Source organism: Balaenoptera musculus, chromosome 1 (genome assembly GCF_009873245.2).
Source record: "Balaenoptera musculus isolate JJ_BM4_2016_0621 chromosome 1, mBalMus1.pri.v3, whole genome shotgun sequence".
In the NCBI taxonomy this organism is placed as follows: domain Eukaryota; kingdom Metazoa; phylum Chordata; class Mammalia; order Artiodactyla; family Balaenopteridae; genus Balaenoptera; species Balaenoptera musculus.
Genome location: NC_045785.1, coordinates 183,094,582 through 183,118,172, shown reverse-complemented (window position 1 = coordinate 183,118,172; position 23,591 = coordinate 183,094,582). Strand labels below are relative to the sequence as shown.

General features: G+C 43.1%; 1 protein-coding gene across 7 annotated transcripts in view; it reads left to right on the top strand.

The window, feature by feature from the left end:
* The window catches only part of KIF14 (kinesin family member 14), a 51,866-nt gene that overhangs the window by 5,201 nt on the left and 23,074 nt on the right, over nucleotides 1-23,591 (top strand). For all 7 annotated transcript variants that reach the window (XR_005017498.1, XM_036834180.1, XM_036834155.1 and 4 more), the window contains 17 exons: nucleotides 860-1,114; nucleotides 1,616-1,703; nucleotides 5,348-5,446; nucleotides 6,458-6,510; nucleotides 7,794-7,824; nucleotides 8,246-8,353; nucleotides 9,810-9,926; nucleotides 10,623-10,738; nucleotides 11,975-12,147; nucleotides 13,121-13,268; nucleotides 13,563-13,626; nucleotides 14,215-14,399; nucleotides 17,386-17,488; nucleotides 18,420-18,580; nucleotides 20,918-21,065; nucleotides 21,828-21,980; nucleotides 23,266-23,392. Coding sequence is in view for 6 of the 7 variants with exons in the window: in XM_036834180.1 (XP_036690075.1) it covers nucleotides 860-1,114; nucleotides 1,616-1,703; nucleotides 5,348-5,446; nucleotides 6,458-6,510; nucleotides 7,794-7,824; nucleotides 8,246-8,353; nucleotides 9,810-9,926; nucleotides 10,623-10,738; nucleotides 11,975-12,147; nucleotides 13,121-13,268; nucleotides 13,563-13,626; nucleotides 14,215-14,399; nucleotides 17,386-17,488; nucleotides 18,420-18,580; nucleotides 20,918-21,065; nucleotides 21,828-21,980; nucleotides 23,266-23,392 (2,129 nt within the window). In the remaining variant the exon portion in view is untranslated. The remainder of the gene's footprint in view (nucleotides 1-859; nucleotides 1,115-1,615; nucleotides 1,704-5,347; nucleotides 5,447-6,457; nucleotides 6,511-7,793; nucleotides 7,825-8,245; nucleotides 8,354-9,809; nucleotides 9,927-10,622; nucleotides 10,739-11,974; nucleotides 12,148-13,120; nucleotides 13,269-13,562; nucleotides 13,627-14,214; nucleotides 14,400-17,385; nucleotides 17,489-18,419; nucleotides 18,581-20,917; nucleotides 21,066-21,827; nucleotides 21,981-23,265; nucleotides 23,393-23,591) is intronic.

Here is a 23,591-nt window from a genome sequence, read left to right as displayed (position 1 = left end):
GGTCAGTGATAAGGGGAGAGAACTCAGTACCAAAGAGCCTCAAGACTGTGCGGGGAAGAGGGGCAGAAGGGACAAGCCCAGGATGGGTGGCTGCCCTGGAGAGGATGGAGCGAGGGACCACGTGCTGATTCCAGACTCAGCAGGCGCGCCTGTAGCAGGGCCGCGGTGGAGGATGAGGGAGGTGGTTTCCGCAGTAGTTTCTGATCTAAAGCAGAGATGGGGGCAGAAGGAGAGATCTGGGGCCAGACAAGGACTGATAATGTTTTTCTGCAGCTCTAGAGCCAGTGAAAGGTTTCCTACTAAGTCTTAGATGGAAGAAGGATGGACCTAAAGAGATAGTTTAAAGGAGGAGGGACCTGTGGATTCATAGAAACGTAACTAGTAGCCCAAAGACGCTTATGGTTCACACTTGTATCTAACTGAGTTTGTTGAAATTGTGTTTCTTACCAGCTTTATATAGATTTGTGCCTCCAAAATTTCTTTATAATATATTCAAACAAGTTTCCAGGTTTGAACTGCAGAGACAGGTAGATTATAGTAGGCAGGATGAGAAAAGGGAGGGCTTAAGAGAAAAAGGAAAAAGATGGAAAATCCTGTAAAAGTAGGGGGCATTCTTCCAGACAAGCAATCTGGAGCTCCATTTTCCCTTTGAGCAGTGGCACTGGAGCTGCAGGAAATAGATTTTGGAAACCCACTATTATTACGTGTGCTGGTCTGCATTTTCCACGTAAAACTGAAGAATCATCTTGCCCTGGAGGAATGTTGTATTTAACTAGTTTGAGGTCCTTATTATATTCTGTGGGAATAATACTCAGAATAATTATAGTAACGATATTTTTCTCTGTGCTTCTTTTTAAAGAGAGAAGAGTGAAGAAACATCCCAGGTGGTCTTCCTGAACGGGGAAGAAATAGCTGTGGAACATCCCAGCATGAGACAGGTGTACAGTTTTGTTTACGATCTTTCCTTCTGGTCCGTTGATGAGTGTCACCCCCGCTTCGCGAGCCAGACGGCCGTGTACGAGGCACTGGCAGCCCCGCTCCTGGAACAGGCCTTCGAAGGCTTCAACACCTGTCTCTTTGCTTATGGTCAGACTGGCTCTGGAAAGTCCTATACGTAAGTTGTATCATAAATCCGATTATCCAGAAATGTTTGCATTTTTTGTGAGAAGCAGCATAGTTTGATAGAATATCGTTTTGCAACTGCACAGCTGTGGGCTCAAATCCCACCATTTTTTACATACTCGTTCTGCAGACTTGGGCAAGTTACTTTGTCTCTGGGTTTCTGTTTATGCGTGAGATATTGTTTCGTTGGCCCCATTTTACTATAAACTCTTTCTTGTGTAAACCGAAGCCCAGAGAGGTTAATTGGAAGTATTGTTGTGAGAATTACAAGCAAGTCATCTGATCAACGGTATGGTAATAATACCTGTCCTAGAAGGAAATACTCAAATTTTAATAGTAGCTAACACTTATTAACTTTTTACTATATTCCAGGCCCTGTGCTAAAGGCTCTGAATTAGATAGTTCTTATTTATTCCCATTTTACAGAAGAGGAAATTGAGGTTTACTTTCTCCCCAAAGAACTTAAAAACCCTATTTATAATGTATTTTCCAGGATGATGGGATTTAGTGAAGAACCAGGAATAATTCCAAGATTCTGTGACGGTCTTTTTGCTGAAATAGCCAAAAAACAAACCCAAGAGGTATGTTCTCATAGTATCCGTAAGCCTTCTTATTAGACTAGAAAACGGTCAAATCAAGTTAAAGTCAGAGTCGTGGCCACTAAGGAACTACTCAGCAGAAGATGTTGTAATTTCTGGTCGCTCTCCTTTAGGACAGTGGTATGGGGGACGGGGGCTCCAGACGCAGAGGCGGTTCCTCCTGGTGGACAGGGATGGAGGGTCCTCTCTTCCGCCTTCTTTGCCCAATCACCTCCTTGGGTGCGGGGTGCACGTGGCCTGGTAGTTACGCCCCGTCGTGCGTGTCTGTAGCGGGGCGGCGGCACGGCCTTCCCTAAGGACGGCAGGCGTCAGCATTAGGACGGCAGCAGTAAGAGAGAGAGGAGTGACCTGCAGATTCAGCCCGGAGTGGAGGTCACAGCCTCACTCGTGCCCCGCACTGCCCCAGCGCTGGGTGCCTACGCCCTCTCACCTGGTCCTAGTGTGGCCAGCTGTTTGCCGGGCAGCCTGTTAGACCAGTTTTTCCGAAACTTGCTTGAGGATAAGAGCCCCTAGGAATGTGTGTGGGGGTGTACTTGCTGAAAAGCTTCTGGAGATTCTGATTCAGTTGGTTTAGAGGGTAGCCTGGGAGTTTATAATTTTCATACTTTTCCTCTAGTGATTCTTATGATAAGGGGACTTGGGAAAATATTGTGCTGTACTTGGGAGCACGGAGTCGAAAGACCCGGTACCTGTAGTGAAGAGAGTGTGATGGAGAAATGGGCCAGTACACAGTCGAGTAGTCAGTGAGATGCTAAGTAAAGTGAAGTAAATACTCGGTTAGGATGAGAGCGGCGGCTATGGGGACATGTAAGCTGGGGGCACGGGGTCCTTGGAGGAGGCGTGGCCCGTGGGTTAGGCCCCTCTGTTTAGCATCTGTTTCGTTTAAAGGTGGTGGAAGCCAGGGAGGGAGAGCAGGTGAAGGCGAGGGGTCTCTGGAGTGATCCTGGGTCTGGGGTGCTCCGGTTGTGGGGAACGACTTTGTCAGGGAGAGGAACACATGAGCCGGTTAAGCGCGTGGACTTTGGAGATGGCTTGAGCTGGAGCCCAGGTTCCCTCCCTTTGCTGGAAGTGTGACCTCGAGCAATGTGCTTAGCTCCTCTGGTGCTTCGGCACCGAGACCGGGGATGAGGGGGATGCTCTCCTAGGTTTGCTGTGAGTGTGAAGTGTGTTCGTCTGGGTGGAAGGCTTTGAACAGTGCCCGGCACATAGGGAGCCCAGCAAAGGGACTGCGGTTTTGTCCGTTTGGGATTATTCAGGGTGGTGGAAGATAACAGCATGTGGGTGGGGGTCACGGAGGGGGGTATAGCCACAGACGCCAGGCGCCTCGAAGGAGCAGGGAAGGTATGCTCCTCTGCGACGTGACCGCCCGCCTTTCGCAGCTCCCCTCCCGCGGCATGTTCCTCTCCAAGGGCCCCTGGAAGCCCCGTAACACAGTACACTGTTTTATATATAATAGACATTAATGCATGTTTGTTAAATTCTGAGCCCCAATACCTGTATCCACAGCCTTGTAAATAACCTGTAATGCATGGGTTCACCTGTACCGGATCTCTACCCAGAAGTGCTTTGTTCCTCTCCCGGGACGCTAACTGTATCCTTCTGTCTGTGTTACTCAAGTGCTGTGTGGCATCTCCAATTAGACTGTGAGTTCTCTGAGGAAGAAGCCTGTCCAGTTCACCTCAGGTTCTCCCACAGCACCTAGAAGAGTGCTGTGTGCCTGGTAGGCCCAATAAATATTTGGTGAATTGAACCTACATCTCTTTGATCTCCCTTGAAGCTTCTAGTTTCGTTAGTGCTGGGTGCTTGCTGACTCACTTTGGGCCTGTGGGTGAAATTTATTTCTCTAACAAGGAAACATGCCCTAACTCAAAAAAGCTACATGGAAGCAAATTTTCCCTTTTTGGCCTTTATACCTTGTCTTTCAGAGTCAAAAGGAGGAGAAACTCAGCTCTGCTGAGTCTGGTGATTGTTTTTTGCCGCAATCAGGAAGAAAAGCTCTGATTTAAGATCCTCATTTAGCAGATCAAGTGTTCGCCCACAGGGTCCAGCCCGCTGCGTTCCTCATGCCTCACATCCTTTTCTCCTCCTTCCCCAGCCTCTCTGGCACCTGCATCTCCCCCTTCTGATTGGCCGTTTTATTTAGGGTCGTGATTTCTCATTTTGGTTCTTAATTTTCTATTGCTCTGTCTTATCTGTTGGAGGATATGTTATGTTTCTCTGAGATGGAAACTCGTGGGCGAGAACCTTGCCATATACTTCTGTATATCCTTCTCATATAGTCCAAAGCCATGCACATACTAAGGTGAATTGAATTAGGTGAATTTCCTAGAAGTTAGTAAGAAACGCAACGACTTTTGTTGTTGAAATTAGAAATTTTCCTATATTGAGATAAAATTCACATAACATAAAATTGACCATCTTAAAATATAAAATTCAGTGGCATTTAGTACATTTATAATGTTGTGCAACCACCACCTCTATCTGGGTCTAAAAAAATTTTCATCACCCTCAGAGGAGACCATCCATGTACCATTAAGTAGTTACAACCCATTTCCCTCCCCTCAGCCCCTACTTTCTGCCTCTGTGGCTTTACCTATTCTAGACGCTTCCTGTAAATGGAATGTCATGCAGCATGAGGTTCATCAGTGTTACAGCATGTATTGACACTTCATTCCTTTTTATGGCTGAGTAATATGCCGTTGCATATATGTGCCACATCTTCTTTATCAGTTGATGGGCATTTAGGCTGTTTCCATCTTTTGGCTTTTGTAATACTGTTGCTATTACAATACACAGTTGTACAGTTGTGTACAGTTTTTATTTGAGTAATTTAAAAAAATATTTATTTATTTATTTGGCTATGTCGGGTCTTAGTTGCGGCACGCGGGATCTTTCCTTGCGGCGCGTGGACTCTCTCTTGTGGCGTGCGGGCTTCTCTCTCGGTGTGGCGTGTGGGCTCCAGAGCGCCCAGGCTCAGTAGTTGCGGCGTTGGCTTAGCTGCCCCGTGGCAACTAAGTGGGATCTTAGTGGGATCTTAGTTCCCTGACCAGGGATCGAACCCATGTCCCCTGCATAGGAAGGCGGATTTTTAACCACTGGACCACCAGGGAAGTCCCTATTTGAGTAATTTTTAATTTGAATTTATTTGTAATTCTTTTGAGTAGATAGGAGTGAAATTGCTGGGTTATACAGTAATTCTGTGCTTAACCTTTTGAGGAACTGCCCACTGTTTTCCACGACATTTGCAGCATTTAACATTCCCAGCAGCAACACTGGAGGGTTCCGATTTCTCCACATCCTCATCAGCATTTGTTGTTTACCGTTTCCTTGATTACAGCCATCCTAGTGGGTGTGAAGTGGTTTCTTACTGTGGCTTTGATTTGCATTTCCCTACTGACTTGTGATGTTGGACACCTTTCCATGTGCTTGTTGACTGTTTGTGTATCTTTTTTGGAGAAATGTCTGTTCAGTCCTTTGCCTATTTTTTAATTGGTTGTTTGTCTTTCTGTTGTTGAATTGTAAGAGTTCTTTATATATTCTGGTTACTAGACTGTTATCAGATATGATTTGTAAAAAATGCAAGAACTTTTCAAATAAATTGTATGCTGTGTTTCTGTTCCTGCTAGGTCAGCTATCACCTTGAAATGAGCTTCTTTGAAGTATATAATGAAAAAATTCACGACCTTCTGGTTTGTAAAGGTGAAAATGGGCAGAGAAAGCAAACAGTAAGATTTAAAAACTTATTTGTTTTTAATTTCTGTTTTTACTGATGCATATAATTATATTAGTTCTCAAGATGCATATAATTATATTAGTTCTCAAGATGATATATAGCTTAATTACTAAAATGCATATGTTGAGATCTACAGTCTAACTACATTGCTATTTACTAAATAAGCTGAACATTATTGTTAGTGGACATTAAACTAGTTATTAACTGTAACCTCATTTTACTTAAGCAAGTATTATGTAAAAGTTAAAGATAAAACATTCCAAGATTTAGTTGGACCACTATGTCAAATACCAAATTCCTAAAGTCTGCAAAGCCAAAAAAGAATAAAAGTTTTAAAAACTGTATTGTTATTGTAGAATATGTATTTCACTCGATTATTTAGCAAATTGATATCTTATAGCTAATATTTTCTGTGAAGTAGAAAGTTTCACAAAGGCATAAACTTTTTAAACAACTGCTATTAGAATTAAAAATATTTGACTTTGAAAAGGGCTGTGGAGAGCGAGAAGCTAAAATCTGAAGAGGTCACTTGACTTGCTCAAGGTCATGCAGTTTGCTTTTGGCAACATCAAGAGACTCATACAAAACTTGGCATTTCCTTCTATGTCTTCTACGTGTTTTTAAATTTCTGCTCACAAAGTTTAAAATGTATAACGTAAAACGGAAAAAAATGTTAACTGTCTGAAATTTATTGCATGTATTTTAGAAAGCTATTTAAAAGAATATAAACAATAGCTATGGCAGGACTTAGGAATAAAAAACTAGTAAGATATTTGATGTTATGGTATATTGTCAAATACTGTGCAGATGTGAACAGTTTGTGGTCTTGAGGCAGTTTCCTAGTGCCTTACAGATGTGTTTCTGTGAGGACCTTTATATTTATTTGCGGGTAGAGACAAATCTCTTTACCGTAGACTCGAAATATAGAAAAAAAGGTCATTTGAAATTCTCTTTCATGTGAAGTATTTGCCTTGCTGTTAATGTGGCTCATGTTTGCCCACAGCTGAGAGTGCGGGAGCACCCGGCCTCCGGCCCCTACGTCGAGGGCCTGTCCACGTGAGTGTGTGCGGCCAGGGCCCGTGACCGCCGAGCTCTCAGCGGCCTCCCCAGCCGTGAAGCGCTGCCTCACTTAGTCTTCTCCCCTTAATGTTATCCTGTTAAATGTTCCTCCTCTTTCCAAATAGAGTGTTAGCTGCTTGTTGTTATGTTTGTTTATATCTCTCACGGCACCTGTGAAGTGCCTTGCGTAGAGCATTAATTATACTGTGTATGAAATATTTGACCTTCCTCCCTTTCCCCCGCTAACCCATTAAGTTAAGCCTTCCCTCTCGAGCCGCTTTTTTTATCTGTTACTTTAAGCTGAGGAGGCGAGAAGGTGCTGAGCTCAATGTTTAGAGTTAGAAATATGCTGAGAGTCATTTATTTGGCTTTCAACTCCAAATGCTTTCTTTATATATATGTGTATATATATATATATATACACTTTAAAAAAAATTTGTTTATTTTACTTATTTATTTTTGGCTGCGTTGGGTCTGTTGCTGCACGCGGGCTTTCTCTAATTGTGGCGAGCGGGGGCTACTCTTCGTTGCGGTGCCCGGGCTTCTCATTGCGGTGGCCTCTCTTGTTGCGGAGCACAGGCTCTAGGAGCAGCAGGCTTCAGTAGTTGCTGCACGTGGGCTTCAGAAGTTGCGGCATGGGGACTCAGTAGTTGTGGCGCACGGGCTTAGTTGCTTCGCGGCATGTGGGATCTTCCCGGACCAGGGCTCGAACCCGTGTGCCCTGCATTGGCAGGCAGATTCTTAACCATTGCGCCACCAGGGAAGTCCCAAATGCTTTCTTAAAGGAAAAGAAAAGTGGCTAGAAAAAATTCAACTCCACTTAGTAAATCTGGGATTGTGCTGAGACCCATACACACCTGCACTACCACACCCATATATATGTGTACCTATACATATACCTGTACCTCTACCTACGCCTAACCACACGCATATATACAGGTACCTATACCTATGCCTTTGCCTATACATATGGGTTAAAGTTTATCTTTTGGTCTCACGACTTAGACTTGGATAGTACAATGTTAAGATGCTAAGGTGCTTCATTATATTAAGAAAAATCATACTTCTTAAAATTTGTTAAAATGAAAACTATTTTATTATCTACCTTTTAGAATGGAGAAAATGAAAGATTCTGTAAGAATCAGTGTAATAATATCTATGGATTATTCCACTGTGGTACTCATGGAGTAATTATGTGGTTGAAAGGTGGCTGATGTTTTATAAGCACAGGAGTGTGATCATGAGTAAAACTGATTTTGTCCTTTGCTTTTGTGAAATAGGAATGTTGTCAGCTCTTACTCTGATATCCAGGTAAGGTCCGTTGTAATTGAGTTTCTCTCCACTAGGTAGAAAGATCAGAGTCATAAATATTCATAAGAATATTTCCCCTTTCTGGCTGTTTGCATAAATAAAAGGTTAATTTATAAGGAACTGTAAACTTTAAGCAAAAGAATTACTCTTATAAACTAAAAATTTAAATCGATCATCATGTCAGTTTAGAGTTATAGAAATAGCCTTTTAAAGGTATTATTTCCTCATTCAAATTTCTGTGACAGAAAAAAAAATAGACAATGGGAATGCAAATTCTTAAATCAGCATGTATTAGTATTTTTATTTTATAAACTGATTATAAATATGTGTATATATGTGCTTACTTTACTTTGTTGTTCTTTACTTTGCTCCAGTGAGTCCCTGTCTGCAGACCTGACCTCCTTCTCTCCTTTCTCACTAGATTTGGCTGGAACTGGGAAATAAGAGGAAGGCAACTGCGGCCACTGGCATGAATGATAAAAGCTCCCGCTCTCACTCAGTGTTCACCCTGGTGATGACCCAGACCAAGGTACTGTGTTGTTGATTAATTTCTTAGGTTAGATAGTCACTATATTCAAGTTTCATGTTTTCCTTATTTTCTTCTTTATTTTTTAATTTTTATCATCTTCATTGGAGTATAATTGCTTTACAATGTTGTGTTAGTTTCTGCTGTATAACAAAGTGAATCAGCTATACGTATACATATATCCCCATATCCCCTCCCTCTTGCGTCTCCCTCCCTCTCACCCTCCCTAACCCACCCCTCTAGGTGGTCACAAAACACCGAGCTGATCTCCCGGTGCTATGCGGCTGCTTCCCACTAGCTATCTATTTTACATTTGGTAGTGTATATATGTCCATGCCACTCTCTTACCTCTTTAAATCAAAGGTAAAAGTCCAATCATTTAAATATATAACATAATTGGATTTTAGGACATATACACAGTAACGCTGAGTGACTTCTGGCATATACAGGAGTATGTTTTTCTCACTTTTAAAAATCAATAACGTGATTATTAACTTATCATGATATTGATATTGTCATATCAATACATGGTAATATATTATCAATAATACGTGATAATTGTACAGTATTTGAAAAAACATATCAGAAAGTAAAAGATTTTAAATAATTCAGCCGTAGGGTTCCACTGCTCAAACGAAACCCCTCTAAAGAGTTTGGTATATAATCTTTCATTTGTTTTACAGTCATGTAAACAAATTTACAAAATCTGCAACAATTTTATACTATTAAAATTACTTGCAAAATATTATTATTCACAGCTACATAATTTTCCTTTGACTGTTAAAATTCCTCAAAGTTTTCTCTGCTGTTGGACATTTATGTTGCTTTTTTTTATTTTTTTTTTTTAAAGTATTTATTTATTTATTTATGACTGTGTTGGGTGGGTCTTCGTTTCTGTGCGAGGGCTTTCTCTAGTTGTGGCAAGTGGGGGCCACTCTTCATCGCAGTGCGCGGGCCTCTCACTATCGCGGCCTCTCCCGTTGTGGAGCACAGGCTCCAGACGCGCAGGCTCAGTAATTGTGGCTCACGGGCCTAGTTGCTCCGTGGCATGTGGGATCTTCCCAGACCAGGGCTCGAACCCGTGTCCCCTGCATTGGCAGGCAGATTCTCAACCACTGCGCCACCAGGGAAGCCCCTATGTTGCTTTTAAATGCTTTGCTACTTCAGGGCTGGGATGAACAGCACCTTTGTACATTAAGCCTTTTTTCTATCTGTGGCCGTTTCCTTAATATAATTGCGTAGTTATGGGTTTAGCCCTTTAAAGTCATTCCTTTTATTTTGCGTAGTCTGAGCACTGCTCAATATGTTCTTATAAATTGTCACAGATTCAAGAAGGGATAGCTTCAAAAATAAGTGAGTGGTTTGTAATCTTGTCTTAACTTTCCGTTTTGCAGACTTACATTGATGGCAAGTCGTAAAAGAACTTATGAAGTGTTATTTTAATGTCCTTTTGTCCCAGACAGAATTTGTGGAAGGAGAAGAGCTGGATCACAGAATTCGGAGCCGCATAAGCCTGGTGGACCTGGCGGGCAGTGAGCGCTGTTCCGAGACCCAGCCGAGCGGGGAGCGGCTGAAGGTAAGGGTGAGCCCCCATGCTGGGAGCGCAGGCCTGGGCACTGTTTTTAGGAGATGACTGGCTAAGCACGCAATCTTTTTTTTTTTTTTTTTATAAATTTATTTATTTATTTTTGGCTGTGTTGGGTCTTTGTTGCTGTGCGTGGGCTTTCTCTAGTTGCGGCGAGTGGGGGCCACTCTTTGTTGCGGTGCACGGGCTTCTCATTGCAGTGGCTTCTCTTGTTGCGGAGCACGGGCTCTGGAGCACAGGCTCAGTAGTTGGGGCTCGCAGGCTCAGTAGTTGTGGCTCTCAGGCTCTAGAGCGCAGGCTCAGTAGTTGTGGCTCACGGGCTCAGTTGTTCCGCAGCATGTGGGATCTTCCCGGACCAGGGCTTGAACCTGTGTCCCCTGCACCGGCAGGCGGTATTCCTAACCACTGTGCCACCGGGGAAGTCCCTAAGCATGTAGTCTTAACCAAGAATAACCTCTCTGTCCATGCACTTTATAGACTGTGTTGCTGAGACTTAAAGAGGAACCCGTAGTTCTTGGTTATGATTGCTTCTCAGAGTCAATTAGTAAATTTTGAGTCTGAAGAAAGTTGGTAGTTTATGGAAGAAAGTATTTCCTCAGTAATTATATGAAGGAAGAAATATATTTTGTGAAATACATTTATTGCTGAGCAGTTCCTTTCAATTAAAATGTTTGATCTTGTCCCCAGGAAGGCGTGAGTATTAACAAGTCCCTGCTGACCCTGGGAAAGGTCATATCCGCGCTCTCCGAGCAGGCCAGCGGGAGGAGAACATTCATTCCTTACCGCGAGTCTGTCCTCACATGGCAAGTAGCTTTTGGAGTATAAGGAATTGTACAAAATAGAGTGAGTACTGTGGGGGAAAAGGGCATAGACTGACTTCATGTGACTCTGGGACAGAGCAGTGGTGAGCGGTACGGATTCCAGAGCCAGGCTACCTGGACTTGAGCTCAGCTGTGCTTCCTACAAACTGTGTGACTTTGGGCACATCACTTAATAGTCCTCAAGCCTGTTTCCTCATCTGTAAAATGGGGATAATATCAATACCTGTCTTTTAGGGTTGTGATGAGGGTTAAATGATGAATGAACTATTATTAGTGCCTGATGTTTGAGCATATATGGTATCACCAAACACATTACTATGTGTGTGAAATGAAGTTTAGCACACACTGGCTGGCGTGTAAGTGTTCAAAAAGTATTTTCATTAATGAACATGTATTTAACTTCAGATGTATTACATTCAGATTACATCTGTGTTGATTTAATACCCAATTCTGATATGGACTGCATCACTGTTGACAGCAGTGTATCGTTATGTTTGACTTATTATAATTGCCACCTCAAAACCTGTAAGGGAACAATCTGATTTTTTTAATGCCTTTTGAAAATTAAGAATAACTTTTGAAAGTTAGGAATAATTTACTCTGCATTCATAAATATAGAGTTTTTAGTCTCGATCTTTTTCCTTCTAAAACAAGGCTTTTGCATATAATAGAAAACAAAATTTGTGTTTATATGTTCATCCATCATTTTCTGCACTTTTGAGCAGCTGCTTTGAAGGGCTCTGGTGACCCTGGAAATACAAGGGTGACCAGACACACGGTCCCGCCCCTGAAGTAGCTCAGAGTCTAGTATGGGGAGAGGGATTTTACTAAATATTGGAGAGTTAACCATATTTTAAAATCTTTGCACAGACTATCACTTCACAAAACAATATAAAAAGTGTGAGACGAGGGACTTTCCCTGGCAGTCCAGTGGTTAGGACTCGGTGCTCTCACTGCGGAGGGCCTGGGTTCAATCCCTGGTCGGGGAACTAAAATTCCACAAGCTGCACGGCCAAAATAAATAAATAAAAAGTGTGAGATGAAATAAAGTGCTCAGAGATCTAAAAGTAGCTACAAATACCAAAAAATTCTAACTGGTGTTTGAGTGAGGAGCATAATACTGCATTACATATCCCGTTAGTCTGCGTTGTGCTCTCCAGGTAGTTGTCATGAGGTCGCTGTAGAAGCAAAGTCGAATTGTGACTGTTTTCCTTGAAGGCTGCTGAAGGAAAGTCTGAGCGGAAATTCCAAAACGTCGATGATCGCCACAGTCAGCCCGGCGGCCAGCAGCGTGGAGGAGACCCTGAGCACGCTGAGATACGCCACCCAGGCCCGGATGATAGTCAACGCCGCCAGGGTCAACGAGGACGTGAGCGCCAAGTTGATCAGAGGTCAACAGTTCCCTACAGACTTAAAGATTATCTTGCAAGAGTTTAGTCTCAAATACTCATTTCAGCGATGAAAATATGCAGTTTAAGGCAGTTAAAGCTTTTTCTCTCATATCTGTGTAATAGCTCCTAGTCATCATTCCACACTGATGAGGAAGGCAGATGGAAGGACGGCGGGAAAGAGAATAATGGGGAACAATCAGAAAAAGCTGGGAAGTGGGGTGGGTGAAGGGGAAAGAGCCAGCGTAGGAAACCCTCTGTGGACTGAGTCGTGCGCCTGTGCAGCACAGGGACAATAATGTCCTTTACTTTTCCTCTTGTGGCCTTTCCGCCGTTGTCTGTCTCTCATCTCTGCTTCCGCTTAGTTCATTGACCCAAAGGCTGTTTGATCCTGGGTTTCTAGCACGGGCCTCCCTTCGTCAACGCCGAGTCCTCCTTCTCTTGCTCACCTGCTCAGGGATCTTGCGGAAGGCGAATAGATCCCTCAGAGGTGTGGGCCAGAGGAGGATGGATTTGCCGTCTCGTGCTCCATCTTTCCCTGTTTGGATCCCCTCTCGTTTACAAATGGGACCATTTTCATTAAAAATAAGTATTCTGAATTCCAGCTTGGGAAATCTGTCATCTTTATCTAACACGTCTTTATGAGTATGGTTTGCCTGGGGCAGTCCTGGTTCATGGCTGTCATCCCAGTGTGATGAATGGTGCCCCCGGTCCTTCTCAAAGGTGTCCCGCCTTGGACGACACATTACGTGGCCATACTGCTTATGAGGGAGGGAGATTCATTAATAGGGGAGCAGTTTTTCAGGTAAAGGTTAGGTAGAGATTTGTAGGTAATTAAAGTAAAATTTCTGCAAGTATTCTGTTTTACTTAGTATTTAAAACTTCAAATAAAATAGAAGATTGGAGGGTTATGTCTAGTGTGGGAATTACTATATATCAAATGTTATTAATCATGCATCTTTCTACAAATATTTAGACTTGAAAGCAGAAATTGAAAAGTTAAAAGCTGCTCAAAGAAACAGTCAGAACATTGACCCTGAGCGATATAGGCTCTGTCGGCAAGAAATAACATCCTTGAGAATGAAGCTGTATCAGCAGGAGAGAGACATGGCAGAAATGCAGAGGTGGGCTCTGGTCACTACCTTAGATGCTGTGGGTATTGCCTGGAATCACTGCACTGGCCTGGGGCGAGATGTGGGAGAGGGGGAAGGGGATGGAGGTGGGGACGGGAGGCTGAGGAGGTACCGGAGTCTGCCTTTATCCCTGCCTTCCCTGTGAATAGAGCAGCTTATCCCCAGACCATTACGTTTTAAATATTCCTAAGTGGTTTCCTAATCTCGATTGATTGTCTCTTGATTCTCAGTCTTATAAATCTGGATATTTTTAACTCTTTTAAACTCTTGTTTGTCTTTGGTAAGAATGTGGAAAGAAAAACTTGAACAAGCTGAAAAAAGAAAACTTCAAGTAACAAAGGAGTTACAGGTATCGTTTCAACTCCCTAAACTGATTTGAAAATTTGCAAAGAAATATGGCAGTAAATATACAGATGTGATTTCTCAAATTCCAGGCCAAGGAATTTGTTTTATCCTGTAGGAAGTGGGAAATCCTTGAAAGTGTCTGACCAGGGAATTGACATTTTGAGAATTAGTTCAGAAATACTTTGGTGTAGGGTGTGAGCAGGACTGAAAGCAAGAGGAGCTGTTGGCAGGGTGGTCAGAAGGCTGCCTCTGGTTCAGGCGGGAGGTGCTACGGGTCTGAACCAAGGTGACGGCAGTGGAGACGCCGCGGCAGGGCCTGACCTGCTGTAGACGTCGGTGGGTGAGATCCGGCACACCTGGTGATGCTGGGTTGAGCCATGAGTGGGCTGAGGATGGTGTCAGGACACAGAGGGTCAGCGTCTCCCTGGGATTCTAAGAAGTATGGTGGTCACATTTACGGGGAAGTCGCGACGAGAGGGTCTAAGGGACCGTTAATTAACTGAGTCCCACATACCGTGACTTTAATGTTTTAGGTGGATCTAACAGTTTCATGCTTGTGATTAAAGTTAATTTTTTTTCTGACTTCTACTAGAAAGCAGGAATTACATTTCAAATGGACAACCACTTGCCAAACCTGGTCAATCTCAATGAAGACCCTCAGCTGTCGGAGATACTGTTATATATGATAAAAGAGGGAACAACTACAGTCGGAAAGTATAAACCCAACTCGAGCCATGACATTCAGTTGTCGGGGGTGCTGATCGCCGACGAGCACTGGTGCGCCCCTCCCCAGTGGTTTTCCGGGTCTTGATGACTTGCGGTTTCCTTCACATGAGGCATTCTCTCACACTGATTCTTTGGTATTAGTCTTCGAATGCATCTTTTAGCCAGGAAAAACGGACAATCTGAGTGTTTTGTAGGGATGGCAGGTCAGTTACTCTCAATATGAGATATGATGTAGTATCGCTCTATCAGAAGTTATCCCTCAGCCAATAGATCTAAACTTCTATCCATCATCTGTGGCAGGATTTTTGATTGGATTGACAAATTTTAAAATTTGTTCATATGAATTGAATGATACTGTATGTGTTGTTAGGGTGATAGTATATGTAAACTGTTGTAGCTCCACAGTATGTTTTCATGATTTATCCATGTTGATGCTCTCTCATTTTTCCGCTGTAAAGTATCCTGTTGTATGAGTTTACCTGTCTACTTGGTTGGTAGACGTTTGGGTGGTTTCTTATGTTTTGCTCCCACAGTACTGCTGTGAGCGCTCTTGGATGTGTCTCCTGGTACCAACGGGCAGAGCTTCTCTGGAGCAAGTTTCAAAAACTGAGTTAGGACCCTCGGGGCAGCCGCTAGGAACCTGGGCGGCCAGGCCTTTCCGTTTGCCCCGCTGTGCTGTGTGGGTCTGATGATCTTTCTATTACCCTATAATGATGATTTTAAAGTTTGGGAATCACTCTTAAGTTGTGTGTCTAGGAGCAGAGATACCAGGCTGTAGAATCTGTGCATATGCACCTTTACGAGGTAATCTCAGATTGTTTTCCGGAATGATTGTCAATTCTGCTGCCGTTGGCACTGAGGCACGTGTTGCCCCACATCCTTGCCAAGCCTTGGTACCGTCAGGGGGATGTGAAATGGCATCTCGCGGGGGATTCGTTTTGCATTTCCTTGACTAATCATATTCATCTATTCTTTGGCCATTTTTGTTTGCTCTTCGGTAACTTGCCTGTTCATGTCTTTTGTCCATTTTTCGATTGTATTGGTTTTTTTTCATAATTTGTAGGAGTTTTTTTATATATTTTGGTGGCCCAGCTTTTGTGAGTTTCATGTGTTGTAAATATCTTTTTTTCCAGTGTGTGGCTCATCGTCTCACTCTCTTATGGTGCCTTTTGATGGATTAAAGTTCTCAGTTAGCATAGTACATACGTCAGTCTTTTCCGTTATGGTTGTCAATTTTTGTGTCTTGTTTAAGAAATCATTTCTACACTGAGGTCATAGAGACAGTCACCTAAATGTTTTGAAATTTTGCCTTCACATTTAAGTCCTTAAGTCGTATGGAATTTTTTGTTTGGTGTGAAGTAGGGATCTGAATTCATTTATTTTCCACGTGAATAACCAATTCTACCAGTACCATATATTAAATAACATGTGACTTTTTTTGTGATCTGCAGTGTTCATACAAAAAATTTCCAAAAATACAGAGTGTGTTTTCTCACTAATATTGCACAGCCTAGGTACTTGAGCTCCACAACATCTTTGTACCCGGCGTGGCACGGCTCCTTGGTCCTCAGATCCGCTTGCTCTTCTGTTAATTAACCATTTTCTATAACAGATAAATCCAGAATTATTTACACTTGTAGCAAAGATACAGAACATGCCCCCAAAGAGTTGAGAGTCCAGGGGGACCAGGAAGTCCCCCACTCGCCTGGCACTTGGTGTTTCCCCTTTTAGTACACAGATAGGTGTTTGTCTCACTGTCTGGACCGTGAACTTCATGAGAGCAGGTTTCGTGTCTGTCTTCCCTGCTGACATACCTGGCACGTGGGGCTCAGTGGACAAAGGAGCCCCAGTACCCATCCGTGTATATTAACATTAGGTGGGTCTTAGCTACTTAGTGCTTAAAAGTAAAGAAAGAGAAGGAAAGTTCACCTCTAGCTTTGAGCCCTAAAGAGAAGCTGCTTAGAGGGCTCTGGCCTTGACGAGTGATGGAGATAAGGGAGAGGGTGTCTTATGTTGACGGAACGATTCAGGTAAAGGAGAGAGGCTGATGTTAAGGCAAATCCAGGTGGGGTTCTTATGGGAAATAGCGGTGGATCAGGGGGTTGGTGGTTGAAGCCAGGTGGGGGTGGGAGGGGGCAGAATGCTAAGGCCAAGGGCTTTTGACGGCAGAGCCGATAGAACTGGGAGAGAGGAGGTGTCCAAACAAGCAGGCCTTGTTTAAACCTTTGCAGGGTTGGGATGCTAGGCTGGCAGGAGGGTGAGCCGTACTTCCCGAGTCCTCTTCTCTAGGTGCTCAAGTCCAACTACCATTCTTTACCTCTCGGAGCCTTGTCTGGAGCTAGAGGTTTTGTTTGGGGCTCAGCTTTTGCTACAGTGTTCTCTTTCTTTCTGTCCAGTTAATCCAAAGATAACTGGATTTTGGAGTTTCTTTCCTATTTTCTGAATAAAAAGACTCAAAACCATATATAGCATTTATAGCTGATTTTCAACAGTATGATCTTATCGCCAGAGTTCAGTTAGTTAGATGTCCAAGGAGTGTGCTTTTATCTCCGTGCTTTTCCTTCCTCTGTATTACCCCTCTTTTCATGGGAGGAAAATGTTGTTTGTCCCATTATTAAAACTCATAAATAAAACCAGAAAGTTAGAAAAGTAAAACATCAAAACACTTAAAACTCTTCCATTCATAAATAAACCACTGTCAGTATTTTAGTGTATTTTCCTTTAATGTTTGTGTTTTTTTTTTTTCCATTTCTGGGGAAGAGGAGTTGGTATTTTTTTTTAAGTAGTTTTAATCAAAATACATACGATGAAAATTTTTCCCACCACTGGAGGATAGAATTGCTAGAGAAGCCAGGCTTTTTCACCAAACCTTCAAAATCTAATTGAAGGAAAATGAGAGAGTTCTAAGTTATTATGGTCACAAATTGATATGAACCTTAACACTACGGGAGTAACCCAAGGAGGATTATCTGTATTGCCTCTTTCTTACCTGTTAGTCTGTCCTGTGATTGTAACGGTGTGCATCCTGTCTTCACAGCACTGTCAGCAATTTTGATGGGACAGTGAGTATCATCCCAGCTGGGGAAGCAAAGACATATGTAAATGGAAGACTTATTTTGGAACCCACGGTATTACATCATGTAAGTTGGCTGCTGCTAAGATGTGAGAAATTGTTTGACTTTGGGCACGTGATTTAGTTTTTTTGAGCCCGGTTCTCTCCTCTGTAAGATCAGTAGTGAACGGGATGAAGGACTTTCTGAAGATGTGAGAAATTGTTTGACTTTGGGCAAGTGATTTAGTTTTTTGAGCCCTGTTCTCTCCTCTGTAAGATCAGTAGTGAACGGGATGAAGGACTTTCTGGTTCTTACATTCTCTTATTTCACGAATCGCCTGCCTTTGCGCAGAGACCGCAGTTCTGTTATGGTGGGTGGACCAGCCCCCAAGGAGCTATCCACCAGCAGCATCGTTATGTGTCCTGGGAAGAGCTGGGCTTTGGAATCAGGCCAGACAGCGTCGAAGCCCTGGCCCTGCCACTTGCCATATGACCTTTGAAAAGTTATTAAGCTCTCGGGGTGATTGCATGTCACCCGTGTCAGGACACTTTTGAGAGCACTTTAATAATTATATTAGGAGAACAGGCATGAACTATTCTGTTGCAGGCAAAGCGAGACATATGGTCACTTGGTAGTATATATCCTGTCTTTCAGGAGGGGTAAGGGAGAAGTAGGTGAAAGAATTCATGCGTAGCTCTTACTACAGTGTCTGCAGACAGTGAGCTCGGTGTGCGCTTATCACTGTTACTGTTAAGCTCTGTGCTCTGTTAGTTTCCTCATTCCTAAAACTGGGATAATAACATGCATAGTTGTGGGACGTCAGTGAGATGGTGTATGTGTAGAGTGTCGGATGCAGTTCTTGGCCTGTAGGAAGCATTTCATAAATGTTAGCTGCTGTGAGTTTTATGTTTATCATTAGTGATACTATACTGTATTGAATTGTTGAACATAAGGATTTGTCCCACGGAATTTTTTGGTTCAGACTCACCTCAAGGAGTAAATTTTTTGTGTGCTTTAGGGTGATCGGGTGATTCTTGGCGGCGATCATTATTTTAGATTTAATCATCCAGTAGAAGTCCAGAAAGGGGAAAGACCGCCCAGTAGAGATACTCTTGTGAGTGAGGGTCCAAGAGACTTTGAATTTGCAAAAAATGACTTGCTCACGGCACAGAGATTACAGTAAGTATTTTTGTTGGTATGAAACAGTAAGTATACGGGAGAGGGCTATGGAGAGCCTTAATCAGGTTGTCCTGACTGCACTCGTTAACTCTTTGGGTGCTGATTTCTAGTGACATGATCTTTCCTCTTCTGTGTGCGTTCACTCAACAAACAAACTTAGCTCCTACACTGGAGGAATTCGTCTTCTCATGGGGCTGACGGACAGACAGACAGAGTGCCCTGACAGAGCCCTGCACCGTGTGGAGCTCCTGGGGTGACTCCTGCCCCGACCAGGGGTCAGCGAAGGTCTCGTGAGAAGATGTCCCCTGGGAGGGAGTCGGCCAGGGGAAGCCTGGGGAGTGGACCCTTATTTACTTTTCTTCTTTTGCCCCAGTTTTAGCTGAGGCAATATTGTAGGAGTTCTGATTTAAGCAGGATCCCTGTAAAATAAATGGCAAGTAACACAGAAATAAAACGCTAAAGCATTTGGACTTCATCTTAAAGGTTATGGGGTCATAAGAGAATTTAAGGAGACATGAGACAGACATGATGGGGATCACATTTGCAGAATGGTGACTGTGGCCCAGGTCTGGAGGGTGGAGGGCGGTGCAGCCGGGTCCCGGGCTGCAGTGCAGTGGAGGCTGGGGGGTGAGACGGGCATCTCGGGGTCGCGGGGAGAGAAATATCCGCACAGAGGAGGGAGGCCGGGGGGCTGGGAAGGATGACCGGGGTGGACCACGCGAACCCTGCTTTGTCGCCTTTTCAAAAGTCTGAGCTTGCTTTGCCCTCTTTTGTTTTTTTTTTTTAAAGTTGTGGTACAACATGCATAGCATAAAATTCACCTTTTTAGCCATTTTTAAGTGCGCAGTTCAGTGGTGTTAAGTACATTCACAGTGTTGTGCAGCCTCAACCATATTCTGTCTCCAGAACTTTCTCATCACCCAGCTGGGCCTCTGTACCCACTAAGCAATGGCTACCCCCTCCCCCCAGGCCCTGGTAGCCATTAGGTACTCTTTCTTTTGACATTCTTATTCTAATTCAGTAAAATTGGGTACGGAAATTTTATGCAGTACAATTGTTAAAGCGTTGAGTTTTGTTGAGAAGAAAGAAGCTTTTAGTTTTCTGTAATCACCAATCCTTTTCCCCCCATACAGTGAAAGATAATTTAATATTTTGACTTCTCAAAATGTCTAAGTGTTACCTGAAAACTGGGTTCACCTCTTGGTGGGTGTCGAGCCAAAAGACACAGCCAGGCCAAAGATCAGGAGAAGGAAGGACTTATTACTTGCAGCAAGTAAGGAAAACATGGGGAACTTTCCCAAAGCCGTGCTTTCCCAACAGTAAGACTGGGGAGGTTTTAAGCTAAGGGTACGTGCGTGTTCATGAAGGGGCCTGAGCAGGGGAGAAGTCAGCATAGAATCAGGGCAAAGATCGACAGAGTCCAGGCTTCAGTTGACTGAAGTCCCGGGGATCACAGAAGGTCACCATCTCCATCCCTGAGTTTCCCGTTGGCCTGGTGGCTGAGTTTCAGGCTAGTCTTCACCGCTGACTCAGAACCTCGAGACTTCACAACTGGTGTCTTATCTTTGCTGTTGTTGCTTCTCTTGCCTGATAACAGCTGTTCTTTTGTTCCCTCGAGATCATTGATTTCTGAGACCTGTTCAAGGGCAAGCCCTGTGTCCAGGCTCAGATCACAAGATGACTCAGGCCAAACATGGCTTCTCTTCTGTCAAGAAAGCCCCGCCTGGTTCTCTGTCTCTGGGGGACCCCCCACCCTGTCTGCTTACAAAATTATTATAGATGATTGGAAAAATATGGTACAGTCTCTGCTTTATCAGCTCATGTATCATGCTTTTAGAGGCATTTCAATATATTCCTAATCTATGACCTAAACATGAATTGAAAGATAATGATATGAAATAATTTTTGCCCTAACCATTGTTAAACATAAAATGCCCATGTTTTGTGTTTACTACAATGTTAACTATAATATTTACTGCAGCGTTCACTGTAACATAATTTTTATGTTATAAATATATATTTTATATTTTTATGTAAGTTAAAACATTTTTATATAACTTAAGCATTAGAAAAACATAGTTGCTTAAATATCGAGCATCTGCAATAGTAATTAAGTTAGAAATAAGCAAATTTTCATCCTTTTATGTTTTCTTTGTGTAAACAATTCTAGAGCTAATAAACATTTCAGAATGCTATTGACAGAATGTCAGAAATGAAGTTTTGAGATTTGAACTTTTGTTTAATTTAAAACATCTTAATATGATTAAGAACTATTACAGCATGTGAAGAATTCTTGACAGAGTACCCTGTAACTACTGAATATTTTGCTACTTGTAGACTTGAAGCAGAAATAAAGGAGGCGCAGTTGAAAGCAAAGGAAGAAATGATGCAGGGAATCCAGATCGTGAAAGAAATGGCTCGGCAAGAGCTTTCCTCTCAGAAAGCTGCGTACGAAAGCAAAATAAAAGGCCTGGAGGCAGAACTGGTAAGGGGCAGAACTGTTTTCTTTCTCTTCCCGTGCATGCCATGTAAACTTATGTTTCTAGCGGGGCCCTGGGGGAGCGTCAGAGGGGAGATCAAGGCTGCTACGGGGGGAGGAGAAGCAGAGAGGCTCTGTCCCCCCGCCCTCAGGCCATGGCTCTCCTGTTTGCTGGCAGTCCTGCTTCCCAGAAGCCCATCTGGAGGGCAGCGCTCTGAAGGGTTTGGCTAGTGATGGTTATTTTCAGTTGGGTTAGTCAACCTGGATGGGGTGGAGAAGCACTGGGGCACCTTTTCTATCTGTGAGTCAATTTCTTGTGCATTTATTTATTTATTTTTTATTATTTTTTTTAAAGAAGAACTTTTTTTTTTTTTTTAATTTTATTTATTTATTTATTTTTGGCTGTGTTGGGTCTTCGTTTCTGTGCGAGGGCTTTCTCTAGTTGCGGCAAGTGGGGGCCACTCTTCATCGCGGTGCACGGGCCTCTCATTATCGTGGCCTCTCTTGTTGCGGAGCACGGGCTCCAGATGCGCAGGCTCAGTAATTGTGGCTCACGGGCCCAGTTGCTCCGCGGCATGTGGGATCTTCCCAGACCAGGGCTCGAACCCGTGTCCCCTGCATTGGCAGGCGGATTCTCAACCACTGCACCACCAGGGAAGCCCTTGTGCATTGATTTTTAAAAAGGGACTTTTGTACCTTTTTGGTATCATTTTTGAAGAACTGCTCTGTATCTTTGCCCTATTTATTTTTTATTATTGTCCTTTAAAGAAAGAAGAATGTCAAAGAAAGAAGATACAGGAAATAAATAACCAAAAGGCTAATTACAAAATTGAGGAACTAGAAAAGGCAAAGCAGCGTTTTGAACAGGAAATATATGTCAACAAAAAGCGGTTAGAAATGGAGACTTTGGCTACAAAACAGGTAATTTCATTTTATAGCTAGTCTGAGCTATCTTGAGGAAAAGCTGGATTTTTCTTTTTTTTTAAAGAGCTTATGGTCTCTTGATGGGCGATGGCCAAATCCAGGTCTGCAGGTGAGAAGGGTCTTCCTGCCTGAAAGCCTCTGTCCTCACGATGTGCTCACACATTATCACACAGATCTTTTCAAAGGGACAGAGCTGTTGTTTCCAGCGAGTTCCAGTCGAGTGTTCTCTTTCCCTGCGTCCAGAGCGACCCTGTGGTCAGTCATGCCAAACGATGTAAGGAGTGAGGTGATATTAGGGCATGGTATATAGAAGGAGGCACGGCTCAGCTCTTGGACCGGTTACATCTCGGTGCCAGGGTAGAGAGAGCAGCAAGCAGGCCGTGTGCCCACGTGAGTCCTCAGGGAACTACCTCAGCCTTGGGCGCTCAGGCACTGACTTCCCTCACCTCTCTGAGCACAGAGGCATCTTCCAAGGGCAGCTCACGGTGGCTCTCCAGGTGCTGGACCAGCAGCCTCAGCACCACCTGGTGGACGTGCAGCTCTCGGTCCATCCAGAACTGCCGATCACATCCTCTGCGGTGGGGCCGGAGTCCCTTCTAACCAGCCCCGGAGGGGGGCCCTGAATCCTGAAGGGAGAGCCCCTGCTTTCGTCTCTGCTGCGACTTCTTATATCTTCAAGTTTTACTCTCAAATGGCAGTTTTCCTTCTTTCCTTCTTTTCTTCCTCAGTTTATGGTGGGGTTGGGCGTAGAGGAAGATACTCGCAGTAACCCCAGAGTACCGGAACTATAAAGTGGTGAGAATACATATATTAGCCGATTCTAGAGCACGGAGGGGCTAGTGAGCCACCCCAGAGAGTTTTAAAAGAAAAACAGACGTGTTTACATCTTGAAAATAATTATCATTAGTGGGCTAGTATAAGGCTTATTTGCGTCAAGTGAGGTTTTTAGGTGTATTTTTAATTTAACGTTTTAATTTAGTCAACAAATTCTTGAGTAGTGTTTTTCCTTTTTTTTTTTTTTTTTTCCTGAAGGTTTTTATGCTGCTATCAACGGGGAGGAAAAGATTAATCTATGTTATCAAAAATTCCTAATGATTTTGTTGTGGGGAAAAAAATCATTTTATAAAGATACTTTATAAATCATGTTTTAAAAGCCTTTATGCTTAATAATACACGTACTGTGAAATGAGAATTATGTAGTGCATTACCATTGTCAGTCTGGTTTTATGATTTCTCTTTGCACGTTCTCGTGTACAACTCCACGTGAATGAATATCAATTAGGCTTTAGAAGACCACAGGATCCGCCATGCAAGAATTCTGGAAGCTTTAGAAACCGAGAAACAAAGGATTGCTAAGGAAGTACAAATTCTACAGCAAAATCAGAGTAATAGGGATAAAACTTTCACAAGTGAGTATAGGACGATTTTAGCAGGTATTTTCTAAAGTTATGTATGTTATTTCATACAATTAGTAAAATGTTAATTATCTTTGTATATTCAAAATTTTTTTTCTGGATGTTGCTGACTTCTCTGGATCTAGATAAATTTGTATGAATGATTATTTTTAGGATATTCACTTTTTAGAATATTTAGTTATATAAGCAAATA